The following is an 18,077-nucleotide window of genomic DNA, read 5'->3' as shown; positions in this document are numbered from 1 at the left end:
GTTCCAAGCCTTGCGATTAAAATGAGATATTGTCTGGATAATAATTTATCCGGGAAGTCATGTTAAAACGGGCTCAAAAGGAGCCACATTTTGTCTTTTTGTGCGAATTCATTTTTTTATGCGTGACGTCATAGGGTTGACACAGAAGTTCTAGTCGTCTAACTGTAATGGCGGCGTCTATGGCTAAGACATCAAAGCACGGTGGAAAATATTGTGTTGCTGGAGGGTCAAATGGTGTTAGTTGCAAAAATAACAGCTTCACTGAAGGCATCTCTCTGCACGTTTCCCAAACTAAAAAATACTGGAACTGAGGCTGACAAGGAGAAGGCAAACACGAGAGCACGGTGGATCGTATCACTGCCTGCTGCCGCCTGCCGATAGCTGCACCTGTTACGGTGTTTGCTGCTCGGAAGCAGGGGACTGCTCGCTCTGCTCTTCGGTCTGCACACATATCCAGCTAGAATTTGGCGACGTTGTGAGTGGCCGGCCGTCTACCTCTGCTAGCTTTTTTGTGTTTTGTCATGTTTGTATCGTTTTCATCGCTACTGATGCATGATCGCCTGAGTCTCTTGAAAATCAGAGATTCTGTGGACATAATTTCGATCACGTCAACGCTCAGACAAATTCACCGCCACCTGTTTTGGCGTCTGTACCCTCTTACCTATGGCATCTACCTGGTCGGTTGCAACGCAACAGCCGTCGCAGAAGAGATGGAAAGAGAGAGAGGTGGAGCAATATGCCGGCTGAAAGCCCACCTGGCTTTGCCCTCCACCAACAACGCTCGCCATCTGCTGTCTGGTCTCTCCGGTGATTGCGCCGGCTACGACATCCGAGGCTCCGTGGATCAGTCCTACCGATGGCTGCTGTCAGTCGTGCCGAGGCCGGGTGCCCATCTCCCTGCCGCCGACCCGTGAGGATCTGCAGACGGGGCCGCGCACTGGAGGATCTCCGACCCGTTAATCCACGCCATTGTTTATTAAGCTTACATTAAAACCATGTTATAAGCACATACGTTTTTTTTTAAGTGGCTGGATTTCAAAGTGCCCCTTCGTTAGGTTTCAACGTGTCAAAGACAGCGCAGCAGAATGCCATATCTGCGAAACCGGAATGTTCAAATCTTTTCCAGTTTACCACAGCAAACGTACACTATTGTGTCATTTGATTGACAGCATCTTAATAATAATCAGCGTGTAGTAGGAGCGATGGCTGTTTTGTGCCGCCGATCCTGTGCCGAAAATGGTAACTTTCATTTCCATTAGCCAACCCATACGGGAGGTGCAGAGAGCCTCTACAATATAGATACTAAATCGATTTGTGTGGCTTAAATTCAACGAAAGTTTTTCCACATAATGTTAGAGGTGTGTTCTTTCGACCTGCTGATGTTTGTATCAGAATTTTGGTTCCTTTATGAGATATAGGTCCATCAAATGTATGTTATTTTCGCAGCCAGCCATACTAGCAAATAAGGGAGTCAACCCTATGACGTCACGGTCACTTGGCCAATTTCGCACCAAAGGCCACATAATTCACACTTTTAAATGGCCGTTTTAACAAGTTATGCCCGGAAAATTTAGTTCAAGTTGGATTGATGGTTTTAGAAAAAGACAAAAATTTAATTTGAATGATAGATGAACATTCGGTTCAGTTCATCTTTAATGTTGTCTGACCACAGCTGGCAATTTGCACTGTTTTGACACAAAAATGGACTCTGCAAGGACAAAGAAAAGACCTCTGCGATTTTGTGACCATTGTGACACCGAATTAAGCCATACACAATAAAACACAGAGCGCACTACTGCACATTATGTATACAGGCCAGATTACTATATTTTTATTTCTATATTTCTATTTTATTTAAGAAACCTTTTAGAATATTGCTGTTGCATGCTTATTTTATCTTTATCTTATCTTTATTATTATTAGTGGTGGGCCGTTATCGGCGTTAACGTGCTGCGATAATTTGAGAGTCTTATCGGGCGATATAAAAAATATCGCCGTTAATCTATTCTCAAAGTTGGGTTGGGAACTAGGTCAAAATAGGTAGCCTAAGCAAACTGTGATGACTTTTACCTTGATATTTTAGCTCGGGTGTGGGCTGATGTACTTTGTCTGCCGTTAGGTGTGATTAAAACAGAAGAACGCTACTTTGCAGAAGCCTGTGCTAGGCAGTTTATGGAGGTCGCTTATCTGTGGGGGATAGTTGACAAAATCTGCCCTGTTGGAACAGACAGCGCTCCTAATATGGTGGCCGCAGGGAGGATACTGCGCGTGTGGCGCAACAGAGACGCACTGCACACAACGCTATCTCAACAGCAGCACCATCTGGCCCTCCCAACAAGTGCTGAATATGAGAAGTTGGCGTAGCTAGAGAAACTGCTGGAGCCATGCATGTGAATAAGCTGGTCTGCCCTAATACTGCGTGTACACCAAGAGCGACCTCCGCGAGCTTCGCTTGAGAATTTGCTTTGGTAGCTTTGGTAGCTTGTGACGTCACATTTAGAATGTTAAATTCTTAAAGGCACCGCGGCTGTGCAGCACCCCCGCGGAAAAGAACATGAGGAAAGAGAGGGCAGGGACACGAATAAACGTTTTGTTATTTACAATTTGTTATACAAGATATACATCACCTTACAAATAATGTAAAACTACATTAGGTACACCTGAGAAGAGCAGGAATAGCAGAGGCAGCTGTGAAAATAAACTAAATTCGAAATAAAATCCGAAATAAATCCGAAATAAAACTTAATTGCAGTGAGAAAGGTATGCGTGGGGTTACTACACTATTGTATGGAAGCACTCGACACGGCAATTGCAACAGTCTCAGGATTAAAGGACTATTGTTTGGATAGGAACTAAAGTTTACACGTCTGTTTCCGCGAACCCCGCGGATTGTCGGACCCCTGAATGAGCCATTTTAATCTAGATTAATCTAGATTAATTTCAAGATTTCAGTGAGATTAATCTAGATTAAAAAAAATAATCTATGCCCACCACTATTTATTATACATTTGGACATCCAGTGCGGGCAACAAAGAAAAGAATTTCATTGTTCAGGGAAACACGTTTCTAACTGCACATATGACAATAAACCTTTGAATCCTTGAATTTTGCCCACAAAAAGCGGTATTACAAAAGAGGTGTTTGGGAGAAAAAAAAACAGATATGCATCACCTGTCACCAGCAGACAGCGTGCACCTCTTCTTTTTCAAGACACCACAGCAACAAACTTGGCTGGAGTTGGAGGTGATAGTGATGAACGTGTAGAAACAGGCCTGCCCACCCCCCACCTCACCTCACCCCACCCCACTTGAAAATGACTGTGGCAGCTCCCGACCTGATCACTGGCATTTACATATTAAAGGCTCTCCTAAGTAGGGCTCTCCTAAGTAGGGGAGGGGAGGGGGGCATGGGGGAGCAGTTGCCAGGTCAATTTGCGACAACTTGGGCCAAGTTTTCACTTTTACCACCGCAAATGCAGGGGCTTAACGTATACGGACATGTAAGGGGCCACATACATCCACAAATCCCTCTTTTCATGCAGTGAGTTACCCAACTGCTGCATAAAACAAGGTATAGCTGCCAGGCTTCAATTATGTGCCCCAGAATTGCTTCATTGTATCAGTAAATATTTTTTTTTTTATCCATTGTAGGAGCCACACATTGATTTTTGAGTTGTTTTACTTTGTATTATTCTATTTCTTTCTGTGGGTGGCACTTTGGGTGTGTTTTTCCTTTAAATGAGCAGGTGAGCTCAGCTGTGATGGGATGAGCTTGGATCATGGCGGCTGGGTCAGGCTGAGCTTGAGGAAAAACTTTTTGTTGATCGTGAATGTAAACGTAAGCATAATAATAACTCGCACTGTCAGAGGCATCCTTGCACGGCTTGTGAAATGCATCAAATGAAGTAAGTGTCCTTTTATGTACAAGCTTGTGAGATGAAGCAATAAACAACAACATTCATGCAATAGTTCTGCGTGACGCGTCTTCAGTAGTAAAACCCCATGGCTGTGTTCGAAACCGCCTACTTCTCCTACTATTCCTACTAGTCATACTTTTTCAAGTTCCCGGATGTACACTAGATGCATACTAGATTCGCCGAAATGTTGAGTATTCATCATGAGGTTACTTGTCACACTCAAACTACCCAAGATGCAACGTAACGTGACGTTGCCCATCGCCATTTAACGGTCAAATTCCGTTAACGGGACGACAGCAGTCAAAACGGCATAACCGGAAGTGCGTTGCTCACTGCGGCTAGCTTTAGTGCCAAATTCGTGGGAACAAAATTGTAAATAGCCGGTATTTTGTCAGATTTTCAACACCTTGGGGGTCTAAATGACTACTTTCTCGCCTGAAAATGTTTCAGATGTTGCTAAAGTTATATATTTACAGAGTTTATTTATTTATTTAACCTTGTTGGGTTGGAGGCTTTGCTGACGCTGTGACGCTTTGCGGTAAGACGTGTTGCATCACTTCCTGTTACCTTGCTCGTGCACTGTGGAATTTCTTGCTCCGCTTGGAGTACTGATAATCACTTTATTTCGATCTATAACTTACACAATTTTGCATAGTTAAACTCTATAGCTTACCGTTCTGTTCTAACACACTCCTACAGATCTTTAATCTTTATTCTCACTTTTTAGCGGTGTGTCTGGTTCTCTAGCGTAGCATGGCTACCGGTTCTCTTTCTCTTCCTCCTTCTCCTGCTTTCACCTGCTCCGTGTGTCAGATGTTTAGTTACTCCTCTGCCTCCTTTAGCGATAATGGTACATGTAACAAATGTAGTCTTTTTGTAGTTTTGGAGGCGAGGTTATCTGAATTGGAAGCTCGGCTCTGCACTGTTGAAAATCAACCGATAGCGAGCCAGGCCCCTTTTGCCAGTGTGGAGCCACCTAGCGTAGCTAGCTCCATTAGCCGCCCCCAGGCAGAACCCGAGCAGCCGGGATTACATCGTGGCTGGGTGACTGTCAGGAAGAGGCATAGCTCTAAAGTCAAGCCCGTTGTTCACCATCGACCTGTCCACGCTTCTAACAGATTTTCCCCACTCAGCGACACACCCGCTGAGGATAAAACCCTGGTAATTGGCAGCTCTATAGTCAGAAACGTGGCATTAGAGGCACCAGCGGCCATAGTCAAATGCATTCCAGGGGCCAGAGCGGGCGACATAGAATCCTATTTAAAACTGCTGGCTAAGGATAAACGTAAATATGGTAAAATAGTTATTCACGTCGGCGTTAATGACACCCGGTTACGCCAATCGGAGGTCACTAAAATTAATGTTGCATCGGTGTGTGATTTTGCCAAAACAATGTCGGACTCCGTAGTTTTCTCTGGACCCCTGCCAAATCTGACCAGTGATGACATGTTTAGCCGCATGTCGTCTTACAATCGCTGGTTGTCTAGATGGTGTCCAGCAAACAACGTGGGCTACATAGATAATTGGCAATCTTTCTGGAGAAAACCTGGTCTGATGAGGAGAGACGGCATCCATCCCACTTTGGAAGGAGCAGCTCTCATTTCTAGAAATATGGATGAATTTATTTGCCACCCTAAAACATGACAACCCAGGGTTCAGACCAGGATGCAGAGTTGTAGTCTTACACACTTCTCTGCAGCTTCCCACCTACTGCTACCCACCCAATCAATTAACACAAAAGGAGCAAATCCTCTTGTGCAAAAAGAAATTATTAAAACAAAAACTTTAACTGAACAAAAACATCAAACTATTAAATGTGGTTTGCTGAATATCAGATCTCTCCTTTCGAAGTCTCTGTTAGTGAATGAGTTGATTTGTGATCATCATATTGATATATTTTGTCTTACAGAAACCTGGCTGCAGCAGGAGGATCATGTTAGCATTAATGAAGCAACTCCCTCTGACTGTTTAAATGTTCACGTTCCTCGAACCACAGGCAGAGGAGGAGGAGTGGCAGCTATTTTCAGATCAGGGTTACTCATCAGTCCCAGACCCAAGATTAGTTTGAGCTCTTTTGAATATCTGATTCTCAGTTTTTCCCACGCAAAGTGGAAATCCCAGAAACCTCTTGTGTTTGTTGTTGTGTATCGTCCACCTGGCCCTTATTCTGAGTTTCTGTCTGAATTCTCAGAGTTTTTATCCCAGTTAGTGCTGAGTACAGATAAAGTCATTGTAGTGGGTGACTTTAATATTCATGTAGATGTTGAAAATGACTGCCTGAATATGAACTTTAATTCTATATTAGACTCTATTGGATTTTCTCAGAGTGTTCACGGACCGACTCACTGCCTTAATCACACCCTTGATCTTGTGCTGACTTATGGCATTGAGAGTGAACAGTTAACAGTGTTCCCTCATAACCCTGTCTTATCTGACCATTTTCTGATAACCTTTGAGTTTACATTACTTGACTATACAGTTTCTGAGAAGAAATTTACATATAGAAGGTGTCTATCAGAGGATGCTGTAACCAGATTTAAAGAATTAATTCCATCATCCTTTTCTTCACTGCCATGTGCAGATATGACAGAGGACGACTACATAAACTTTACTCCAGCAGCATTTGACTCTCTTGTTGACAGCACTATAGTTTCAATGCGTACAGCACTGGACAATGTTGCCCCTCTGAAAAGGAAGGTAATCAGTCAGAAGAGGCTGGCTCCTTGGTATAATTCACAGCTGCGTGCTTTAAAGCAGACTGCAAGAAAGCTGGAGAGACAGTGGCGTTCCTCTAATTTAGAAGAGTCTCAGTTAGTCTGGAAAGATAGTTTAACAATGTATAAGAAAGCCCTTCGTAAAGCTAGAACTGCTTATTATTCATCATTGATAGAAGAGAATAAGAATAATCCCAGGTTTCTTTTCAGCACTGTAGCCAGTCTGACTAAGAGTCCGAGCTCTGCTGAGCCAGTTATTCCTTTAACTCTCAGCAGTGATGATTTCATGAGCTTCTTTATTAATAAAATTGTTTCTATCAGAGAGAAGATTGATGGAGTCCTTCCCACTATTATCAGTGATGTATCATCAAGTACAGCAGCTTTAGAAGTATCTTTAGAACCTGATTTGTATTTAGACGGCTTCTGCCCAGTTGATCTCTCTGAACTAACAACAGCAATAGTCTCTTCTAAACCATCAACTTGTGTTTTAGACCCAATCCCAACCAGACTGTTCAAGGAGGTTTTCCCATTAATTGACACTTCCATATTGGATTTGATCAATCTGTCTTTGTTGACAGGATATGTACCTCAGACTTTTAAGGTTGCTGTAATTAAACCTTTACTTAAAAAACCTACTCTTGATTCAGAAGTGTTGGCTCATTATAGACCTATATCCAATCTCCCTTTTATGTCTAAAGTTCTTGAAAAAATAGTTGCAGCTCAGCTTTGTGATCATTTACACAGAAATAATTTGTTTGAAGAGTTTCAGTCAGGATTCAGAGTGCATCATAGCACAGAAACTGCACTGCTGAAAGTTACCAATGATCTCCTCTTAGCCTCTGATAGCGGACTTGTGTCTGTGCTTGTCCTGTTGGATCTCAGTGCTGCATTTGATACGGTCGATCACAGTATCTTATTACACAGACTTGAACATGTTATTGGGATTAAAGGAACTGCATTAGGCTGGTTTAAATCATATTTATCTGATAGATTTCAGTTTGTTCTTGTAAACGAAGAATCTTCCTCACACACCAGAGTAAGTCATGGAGTTCCCCAGGGTTCTGTGCTTGGACCGATTCTTTTTACTTTATACATGCTTCCATTAGGTAACATTATTAGACAGCATGGCATAAATTTCCATTGCTATGCTGATGATACTCAGCTTTACTTATCTATAAAACCAGATGAACCCAATAGGTTGGTCAGACTACAAGCATGTCTTAAAGACATAAAGACCTGGATGACTCAGAACTGTCTGCTGCTAAATTCAGACAAAACTGAAGTCGTTATCTTTGGACCTGAGCGTTTCAGGGAGAAATTGTCTAGCTATATAGTTACTCTAGATGGTATTTCCTTGGCTTCTAGTTCTACAGTGAGGAACCTTGGAGTTATTTTTGACCAGAACTTATCATTTGACTCGCATATAAAACAGGTTTCTAGGACTGCCTTCTTTCACCTTCGTAATATTGTTAAAATCAGGAACATCTTGTCTCAGAGTGATGCAGAAAAACTAATTCATGCATTTGTTACTTCAAGATTGGACTACTGTAATTCTTTATTATTGGGCTGTCCTACATATTCTCTGAAAAGCCTTCAGTTGATCCAAAATGCTGCAGCCAGAGTTTTGACGAGAACTAACAGCAGAGATCATATTTCTCCAGTTTTAGCTTCTCTTCATTGGCTCCCTGTTAAATTCAGAATAGAATTTAAGATTCTTCTCCTCACATATAAAGCTCTTAATGACCGAGCTCCATCATATCTTAAAGATCTCATTGTAAGATATTTTCCTAACAGAGCACTTCGTTCCCAAACTGCAGGTTTACTTGAGGTTCCCAGAGTTTCTAAAAGTAGAATGGGAGGCAGAGCCTTCAGTTATCAGGCCCCTCAATTGTGGAATAAGCTGCCAGTAAATGTCCGGGAAGCAGACACCCTTTCCACTTTTAAGACCAGGCTTAAAACTTTCCTTTTTGATAAAGCTTATAGTTAGGGATGGCTCAGGTGATCCTGAAACATCCCATAGTTAAGCTGCTATAGGCCTAGACTGCTGGGGGGCCTCATCTGACACACCTTTCCTCACTTTACTCTCTTTATGTATATGTGATATTATTGTGGTCATTAACTCGTGTTTCCCTGTTCCAACAGATATCCTTTGAATGGTGTTACAGTGCCGCCGTCGCGGTGGCCCCCCCCCCGCCTTTTTCTGTCTTCTCAAACCCCAGCTGGTCGAGGCGGATGGCCACCCTTCCTGAGTCTGGTTCTGCCAGAGGTTTCTTCCTGTTAAAAGGGAGTCGTTTCTCTCCACAGTCGCCTCAGGCACGCCGCTCAGGCCGGGAGATTGGACCGAAAAACAAAAAGTTTTCAGTGCAATCTGTTGGTTTTCTTAGCTAGGAAATTGTTTTTGAATTGGCTCTATATGAACGAATTGGATTATTTTATGAATTATGATTATTATTAATTAATTGAATTCCAATTGGCTTGAATTGGACTTACTATCTAAGTGCCTTGAGATGACATTTGTTGTATTTGGCGCTATATAAATAAAAATGAATTGAATTGAATTGAATTGAATTCAGCTTTTCAGGCTGGCTGATTTCGGCTCGGGCAGGAGTGGAGTGCACTGTGTGTAAACGCTCTGCATACTGTCTGATCGATGAGTATAGCCCGATTTATGCCCTACGGAACCGGACGAAATTCGTCTGTCCGGTCCATACGTTGCTCCCGGAGCTTCTACTTATGCCTCCGTCCGTATTGCGCACGTCCGTAAGAAATCCTCTAGAGGGCGGTATTATATATTGAGTCATTGTCGGCCGCGGGTTTGAGAAACATGGCGTCAATTGAGGAAGTTGCAGTCATACAAATGTATATACACCCTGACCATCTCACAAATCCTCTCCTCCATTACCTGGCATTTTTAAATCTTAAAATGTTTTAATCTTCCACTCTTCGTTCTTCTTCTTCCTCCATAACTTCCGGAGCCAACACGCTCCTGACTCTCTACTGCCCCCACGAATTCCTCTGGTATTGCTCCGTTTCGCCCGGAGCTCACCGGATTGCTAAGCTCTTGACCTACGGACAAACTGACGGATGAAACGACCCCCGGAACCGGGTGAAAGCGTCCGTTTCCGTAGTTAAAGGATAAGACCGTTTTTTTGACATTGGGCCCTTGATTTCACATTATAACATGATGTTCTACTCACCCCTGCTTGTTGTTGGTCATTTGGAGCTGTTCCGAAGATATTCGAGAGGCGTCTGGCTGCTCTCTTGAGATATTCGGCCATGAAACGGTTTCCTATGGGCAAGCTTATACAGGCACAAACTATGCTGTTTATAATTTATTAATTACTCTACACTAGCACTGATAACGTGGAGGTGCGTCGCTTACTTAAAAAAATCCGGGTTACTAATTTTGAATTTTAGCCGAATGAATAAATAGGCAGCAGGTCTGTGGGCTGTCTGTGGCAGTAGCACCAGAGGACGTCAGTAACACCCACTTTACGACGAAAAAATCAAAATTACAATAACCCGGATTTTTTTAAGTAAGCGACGCACCTCCACGTTATCAGTGCTAGTGTAGAGTAATTAATAAATTATAAACAGCATAGTTTGTGCCTGTATAAGCTTGCCCATAGGAAACCGTTTCATGGCCGAATATCTCAAGAGAGCAGCCAGACGCCTCGCGAATATCTTCGGAACAGCTCCAAATGTTCAACAACAAGCAGGGATGAGTAGAACATCATGTTATAATGTGAAATCAAGGGCCCAATGTCAAAAAACCGATCTTATCCTTTAACGTAGGGCATAAATGGGCCTTATGCCGTTTGCAAGTATGTAGTATGTAGTAGGCGGTTTCGAACACAGCCCATGTCTTAGCCGGCCGCGGCGTTTGTATTGGTTTTTAAGTTTATACGCCGCAATATCCATTTTACTTGTGGTTTGAGCCTGACTATGTACTATTTTCTTTTAATTGTCACATGAAATAAATACTTTTTAAGTACAGTGCACAGTCAACAATTTTCTTTTTATTATGGCTGTGTTCAGGCAGTCTACCTGTGCACTCACCCTCGACATCATGTTCGCAGTGTGTTGTCCTAAAAAGGGCATATGGGTAGCCAGCAGTTGCATTTCAACAAGGCCTACGGAACTCTGTGTCACATGGTTATGACTTTTTCCAGAAAGATGAAAAATGGAGTCTTTAGAGCGCAACTAGGCCAAATTGGATATAGTTATAGGAGAATTCCGGTATTTTTACAAACATATCCCATCTGTTGGAGACCAAGGAAAGTTTGCCAAAGGGAAAAACACGAGAAATTTTCATGCCCGCTGCGCAAAGTTGTCCGATTGCGCTGATTTCCATGAAAGCGGGCTGTATCGGGCAAGCTTTTAACCTTTCCTGAGGCTCTTAACGTGTATCAAAATACTTTTGACCGAATTGGCCGTGGTGTCAGTAGCAATACAATTCAACTCAGGGGCTAACCATACCACTAGCTAGCACAGACATTATACATTTTGAGAACATCAAAAACAGCGCACTTACTTTCTCAGCTTCCGTGTTCCACAGTCGTGCGCACAAATTAATCGATTGCCGAAGTCATACACATCACGGATGCCCGCGAGCCATTTTAGACTATGCGAGGGAGTGTGTGTGTTTTTTTTTTTTTTTTTTTTTTTTTTTGTTCAATGTGAGTGAGAGCGTGCAGGCAATAAAATAACTCGTGCACCATGCGCGTATCGACTGCGCAGGCACGAGAGAGAGAGGGGTGTGGGGAGAGGTTGCTTGTGAAACCTGTGCGTATCTGTCCGAAGCGATGCTCTGTTCAACGAGCGTTCAGGGCGACTGCTTGTCAGAGGGCGGTTTATTCAGCAAAATAAGCAAATAACCTTCGGTGTGGGAGGGCTTCGATTTACTCTCTGACAGTCACCTAAGTTACCACTCAAAACTGCGCATCCTGCCAAATGGCAGAGGGTGAATCCATGAGTAAAAAAGGAAAATATAAGACTCATTTTACAGCAGAATATAGGCCTACTAAAGTATATCCATGTCTAGTGAAGGTGAAGAATGATGACACCATGGCGAGGTGCACAGTATACTTAATGACTGTAAAAGACATGTGGAGGTAGGCTGAATGCGCCATCATCTGCATTTTATTTCTGTAGGTTAAATGCTGTTATAAAATAAAGCAAAACGTATCAAAGACTTATTTAAAGTATCAATACACATTTAGTTACTAAATTGTGTAGGCCGATATCTAACTAGCCAGCTGCAGTATCTAACTATTTATATCCAGCCTGTCTAAGCCTTTTAAAAAATCCCCAATTTAATATGTTTATATATTGTTGTTATTCTGTACACATGCACTCACAAAATACTTTGGCAGGCAGGCCTTTGAGGGAGGGCTTTACTTCTAGGATAATGCTGGAATTTTGTAAAGTGCTGGGAAGTCCTCAAATTTCTAAATCATTCCTATGGCTTGATTTTGCTTTCAGAGTGCCTCAGATTGATTCAATTGAATTAACAATGTTCAACATTTTGTTGAACATTGTTAATTCAATGACCCACCCCCCCACCCCACCCCCAGAAGGCCTGCTTGGGATGAGCAACATTTCTGCTGCTACAATAATCCCAAGGGAAACACTGTTTTAATGTACTAAAAAGTGGAATGCTCATGTATGTAGACCAAATATTGAAGTTATCACACTTGGGTGTTGAAAAAACTGTTGTATATGGGTTCATATAAAGTACAAAGTAAGATGGGCTTCCTAAAAAAATTGCCACCCTACAATATATGCCTTCCACCCCTCTGCCACCCCATGTGTAAATCTCTAGAATCGCTACTGCCGAGAGAGAGTTATGCTGATGGAGGACAGAGGCAGTCACAATGATAAAGACATTTCATTTAATGTGAATAAGGTATGAGTGTGCGTACTGTAAAAAAGCATAAAATCTATCTCTCTTTGTTTCTACATTTTCCTGTTTTTTTTGTCCTTCGCCAATCACATCGGTGGTTTTTGACTGCTGGGCGTATAAAAAGAAAAAACACATGAAAGATAATGTTGCTAATATTTTGCTAATGTCTCTTCAGGCTCCCACCAGCTGCAACATCCCACCTGGGCCAGCCACACCCACCACCTCCACTGGGACGTCATACCGCTCGGTATACTTTCATACTCATGTAACCTAGCTGGCTGTTTGTTTGTTTGTTTGTTTTCTGTGTGGTATACTGTTTCCGTTTTGTTTCCAATCATGGTGGCATATTTTACACTAACACGTGACAATATAATAACGTCTTTGGTATTTTGTTTATATTTTAAAACTCCTCAGGGTTCCTGCTCCAGCGCTACCATACCTTTACCAGCAACAGACCTTGCTCAGTAAGTACTCATTCATATTCATGTTCATATTTGTTTGATTTACTTCTCATTTACCTCTCAGTAACCTCTCATCTTTGATGGTCCATGTTATTTAGTTAAACATTCCTTAAATAAACAAACAGTACAATCTATAATTCTCTTCAGTCAGAAAGATGATGAGTGATGTGAATGCTCATCTGTTAGGTCTATAATTTCCTCTTGAATAACCCTTGTTTGTTATAGAAACATGCCAAATGTCATATTCTTTGCTGTGTTCTAGAATGACTAACAAGGAAGACATCAGATTTCCAAAGAGGAGCTTGAACATGTTCTTTCACTGAAAACCACCTTTACAGAAGCGGCATCTATTCTTTCAATCTCGAGGCCAAATTTCTACAAGTTACTGCAAGACTATAACATCCCAACGTCAAAATTTAAGAGCATCAGTGATCAACAATTGGATCTTGAAGTGTCACAAATAAAAACTGAACACCCAAATATTAGAGAAGTGATGCTTATGGGGCATGTCCGCTCCAAAAACATTGTGGTTCAAAGACAACGTGTAAGAGATTCACTGCTAAGGATGGACCCAGTTGGTGTCTTAGCCAGGAGAAGAACAGCAATAGTTCGGCGAGTGTACTCTGTCCCACATCCAAATTTTATATGGCATGTCGACGGAAATCACAAGTTGATTAGGTGGAAATTGGTTGTTCAAGGTGCCATAGACGGCTACAGTAGGATGTTGATGTGTCTTCACTGTTCCAACAATAATCGTGCTGAAACTGTGAGAGACCACTTCACTGCAGCTGTTGGACAGTTTGGCAGACCACTGCACATCAGGACTGATCACGGAGGAGAGAACGCTCAGATTTGGGAGGACATGCATGCAAGCAGGGCTGAAGGCTCTGTCTTAACAGGAAGTTCTGTACACAACCAGAGGATCGAGCGTTTTAACCGAGACTTGAACAAAAACTGCAGCCATATTTATGCACCCATTTTTTATGAACTGGAATCCCTGAGTATCCTAGACATAGATAATGCAACAGACCTATTTTGTCTCCATTAGCTCTTTCTACCCAGAATCAACCGTACTTTGGAGGAATTCTAAGCTGGATTTAACAATCACTCTATCTCATCTGAAGGAGATAGAACACCAGTTCAGCTTTTTAGTCTGGACAATGATTTGCCTCATCTTCACAACCCAGAACTCTCAACAGCAGGGATAGTTTTTTGTTCCTCACCAAACTCTAGAAGAGGATTTTCCCCATTGAATGGCAGGGATTTGCAAGAACTGAATGATGCCATTAACCCTCTTCTACATGACAACAACAATGGCAAAACATTGTTTCAGAGAACACAACAGTTTATTTTGGATAAACTTGTAAATGTGTGATCTCAGCATAACATGGACAACTGGGTAACATTAGCCTCATTGTACTTTCAAAAGTCCACTTTTGTAAAGAGCTTGAGGAGGAGTAGGATGAGGAGAAAGAACACATTCTTCAGTTTGTCACAACATATTCAACATCAGTGAATCTGAATAAACATGGCTTTCAATGGTGAGGAGGGGAATTAAAAAATGTGATCTGAAAAGTACTCCAAATTTCTACTTAAGTACCTTACTTGAGTAAATGTACATAGTTTCATTCCTTCACTACTGTTTGTTGAGTATAAAAAAACTAGTAACTCTAGTTACTAATTTAACTCGAGTTAAATTCATAACAAGATGAAAAGAATGTGGAGCAAGATGGGAAAACACAAGCTATAGTCTTTATTTTTCAGCTTTCTTATGTAATGCAATTGAAACCACTGCTTTCTAATATGAACAAACTCTATATGCCTCAAATCTCCTCTATGGAATACATTTACACATGGACACCATCAGCCACTGGGCTGTAGTGGAAAGTTTTAGGGTTGTTACCATGCGAGGGGCAGAGGGTACACAGAACAACACAGCAGCCTGATGAACTGATTTCAGTAAATTATTAGTAGATTTACAGTAAAAATTAAAACTAGGACAGCACATTTATGCTAAAGTTGTGCTTGCAACAACAAAGCCTTTACTTGTACTTTAATGGTAGCTGTTAAACATCTCAAAACACAACAATACTTTAGTCCAGTTGTAGACAACATAAATACTAATAGCACCTCATATCCGAAACTAAAGAGTGGAATCCTGACATTTGTTTAAATGGTGCTGAATAAAAATCCATTCATTAATGCCACTAGGAAGCAGTAGTTGAATTCATCATCATCAGTCATTGTTGTTGCATTCACAAAAAGGTGAAGCATCAACTCCTCCCTAACTCTTCCGTTGCTCCCCAGTACAGAGTAGCTTGGTTTGTGAATGCCAGCTACAAAATCAGCTGCTCGACCTTTGACCTTTCCTGGTATGTCAAGCAGCACATGCAAGCTGGGGTTCTCTCTCAGGAGTGATAAAACCTAGAAGGAAATTCAACACCATAAATGAAAGGCCATAAAAATGAGTAGTTATGGTTAAATGTGGATATGACAATTCTTAGTAATTTTACCACAGCACGGAGCAAATATGATACAGAACTGTGAGGTGAATCTTACTCCATAGTGGGACAAGCCATCAATGAGTTGATCAAGACAGCTCTGCCGTTGCACAACAGTATGGTATAGAACTGCATTTTTCACAAACAAATCTCTGTTGGCCATGGTGACAACAAGTGGAAGACCCTCACCTTATATCGCCATTAGTCACAGCTGCTGACTGCTTTCTCCAAATCATCCTGCAAGGTTGCCTGTTGAACCTAAATATTACAGATCAGATCTTTAAAATCTTATTTTCTCAGGGTGGTCAGTGGTGTAGTGGGTTAAGCAGCCGCCCCATGTACAGAGGCTACAGTCCTTGCTGCAGTGGGCCCCGGTTCGAGTCCCGCACCGGACAGTCGTTTGCTGCATGTCTTCCCCCTCTCTCTGCTTCCTGTCTCTCTCCAACTGTCCTATCATTAAAGGCATAAAAAGCCCCCCCAAAAATCTTATTTTCTCAAATGACTGCATTTAATCAACATTTACAGAAGTACTATGTAGCATTTCACTTACACTTAGTTACCTACCAATGGCAAGAAAGTCATTTTTAGTTATTTATTGGGTAATATGAAACCAAAATTATTTTGATAATGCATTCTACCAAAATAAAAGTAACTGTACTGCTGTGGAATAGTCAAAAAAAGCAAAGGCTTGCTACAATAGTCTTCAGGTCAGAATATTGCCCATTACCTTTTTAGGTTGAAGGATGTCCCCAGACACAATGTAGTCCACGACACTCGGGGACAGGAATGCAGGTGCTTCAGCCCCTACAGTTATTATTACTGTAGACTTCATCCTGCCAATGGTTCCATACAGTCCATTTTGCAAGTGGAGAATGTTCAGTCTTGGTGTGCATCCATTTGGTGTGCCTGAAAGATTAAATAAATTAACACCGCATTCTGTATCGTGTATTCTGGCATTTTCAAACCAATATATTTAGAAAAAACCTTCAAAAGCTCCACTGTCTTGGAAGATAGGCTTCACCAGTAATCGGAAAAACTCTCGCCTGGGACCTCCAAGGTCGGCAGCATCTTCCTCAGCGTCATGTTCATGGCTTGCAAATGTGACATAAAGCATGTCACAGCTTTGTGCAAAACAGGTTCTCTTAAACACACGTTGGGCTGTTGGCCAAGCATTGGCTCGACTGATATAGATCTGTCTTGTTTCCGATGTTATAACTCTCTCACTGTGAGCTTGTAGAAGGCCTGCAACTTCTACTTTGCTCGGCATTTCAGATGACCTATATTAAAGAAAAGACAATGACAAAGATAAACAGACCTTTGGCTACCTCTGCATTTACTCCACTATCACCTTCAGTGCATGAGGAATTGTTCCATGTTGTTTGCGATGTTTACGCTGGTGTAAACAAGAGTTTTACTGTAGTAAAAAAATACTTGTAACTCTTACTTTAGAATATTAACAGCACAGTCTTCTAGTAGACAACACTGAATTGCCTCTTCAAGATTCTCATCTTCCTCCAGATGAACAGGGCTGAGCAAACGAAGATAAACAGGGACAACAGAAAATTCAGCAGAAAGCCCAGAAAGAGAGAGAGAGAGACTTATATCAGAAGTTCATAATGTAAATAGACCAACATCTACACTGCTGTATTTCTATGAAGCCCAAACAATATCTTACACAACTTGTGCCACATTATAAGGAAACAATCGTCTCGGGTCCCCTGCCTGGCCCTGATTTTCTCTTGAGTGCTGCTCTCCGTCTCCTGACATCTGGCCTCACTGTCCCTTGGTGGTGAAGGCACTGGACTCCGCATTGCATAAAGAAAAGGAAGTCAAAGGGAAATATTTTTGTAATGATGTTAATCTAATCTTATCTAAGTGCAACTTAACCCTAATTCCATCTTTTAAGCCTGTTTCCTTTAAAAGGCAGCCTTTAAGGATTTAGGGTGAAGCAAAACTGAATGAGATGAGCAAGGTTTGAGAGTTGCCTCTCCCATTCGGTACAAATGACTGAATTGTGCTACTAAGCTCAGTCTACATCTCTTATAATGACTTGTAGGTAGATGAATGAAGACATCCAATCCAAATACAGTTTACAGGTCGCTTACAGTGATCCAACTGAGTCTGACAAAACAAAAACAAACTGCTGCTTAAATTCTGTCAGGTTGGCATTTAATGTTAAGCTTTGGTCACACTACATGACTTTCAAAGTCTTAAAGGGATAGTTCGCCTCTTTTGACATGAAGCTGTATGACATCCCATATTAGCAACATCATTGATGAACATTTTCTTACTCCCTGCTGCGTCCTGTGAGCCGAGTTCCAGCCTCGTTTTGGCGTTGACGAAGGTAGTCCGGATAGTTGGCTGGGGCCACAAAAATAAAGCGTCTTGCTTCTCAAAACAATATCCGTTCAAAAGAGTAATACATTTGCATCACAAAATCGGTAGCCATAAAAAATCAGACCTCACAATCGCATGGCGCTATTTCTCTCTCCCTTCGTATCACTACAGGCTGTGTAAACCGAAAAGCAGACCGAGCAGTCCCCTGCTTCCGAGCAGTAAACACCGTAACAGGTGCAGCTG

General features: G+C 41.8%; 1 protein-coding gene across 1 annotated transcript in view; it reads right to left on the bottom strand.

The window, feature by feature from the left end:
- LOC142376969 (dynein axonemal heavy chain 8-like) overlaps positions 1–16,580 on the bottom strand; it is a 58,073-nt gene extending 41,493 nt beyond the window's left edge. Inside the window, exon 1 of the mRNA XM_075460680.1 lies at positions 16,541–16,580. Within this exon, the coding sequence (XP_075316795.1) occupies positions 16,541–16,580 (40 nt within the window). The remainder of the gene's footprint in view (positions 1–16,540) is intronic.
- Between the last annotated feature and the right edge of the window lie 1,497 nt (positions 16,581–18,077).

The sequence above is a fragment of the Odontesthes bonariensis genome, chromosome 3 (genome assembly GCF_027942865.1).
Source record: "Odontesthes bonariensis isolate fOdoBon6 chromosome 3, fOdoBon6.hap1, whole genome shotgun sequence".
NCBI classification, from domain to species: Eukaryota; Metazoa; Chordata; class Actinopteri; order Atheriniformes; family Atherinopsidae; genus Odontesthes; species Odontesthes bonariensis.
The sequence above is the reverse complement of the archived record's forward strand: the minus strand, read 5'-3'. Positions and strand labels throughout refer to the sequence as shown.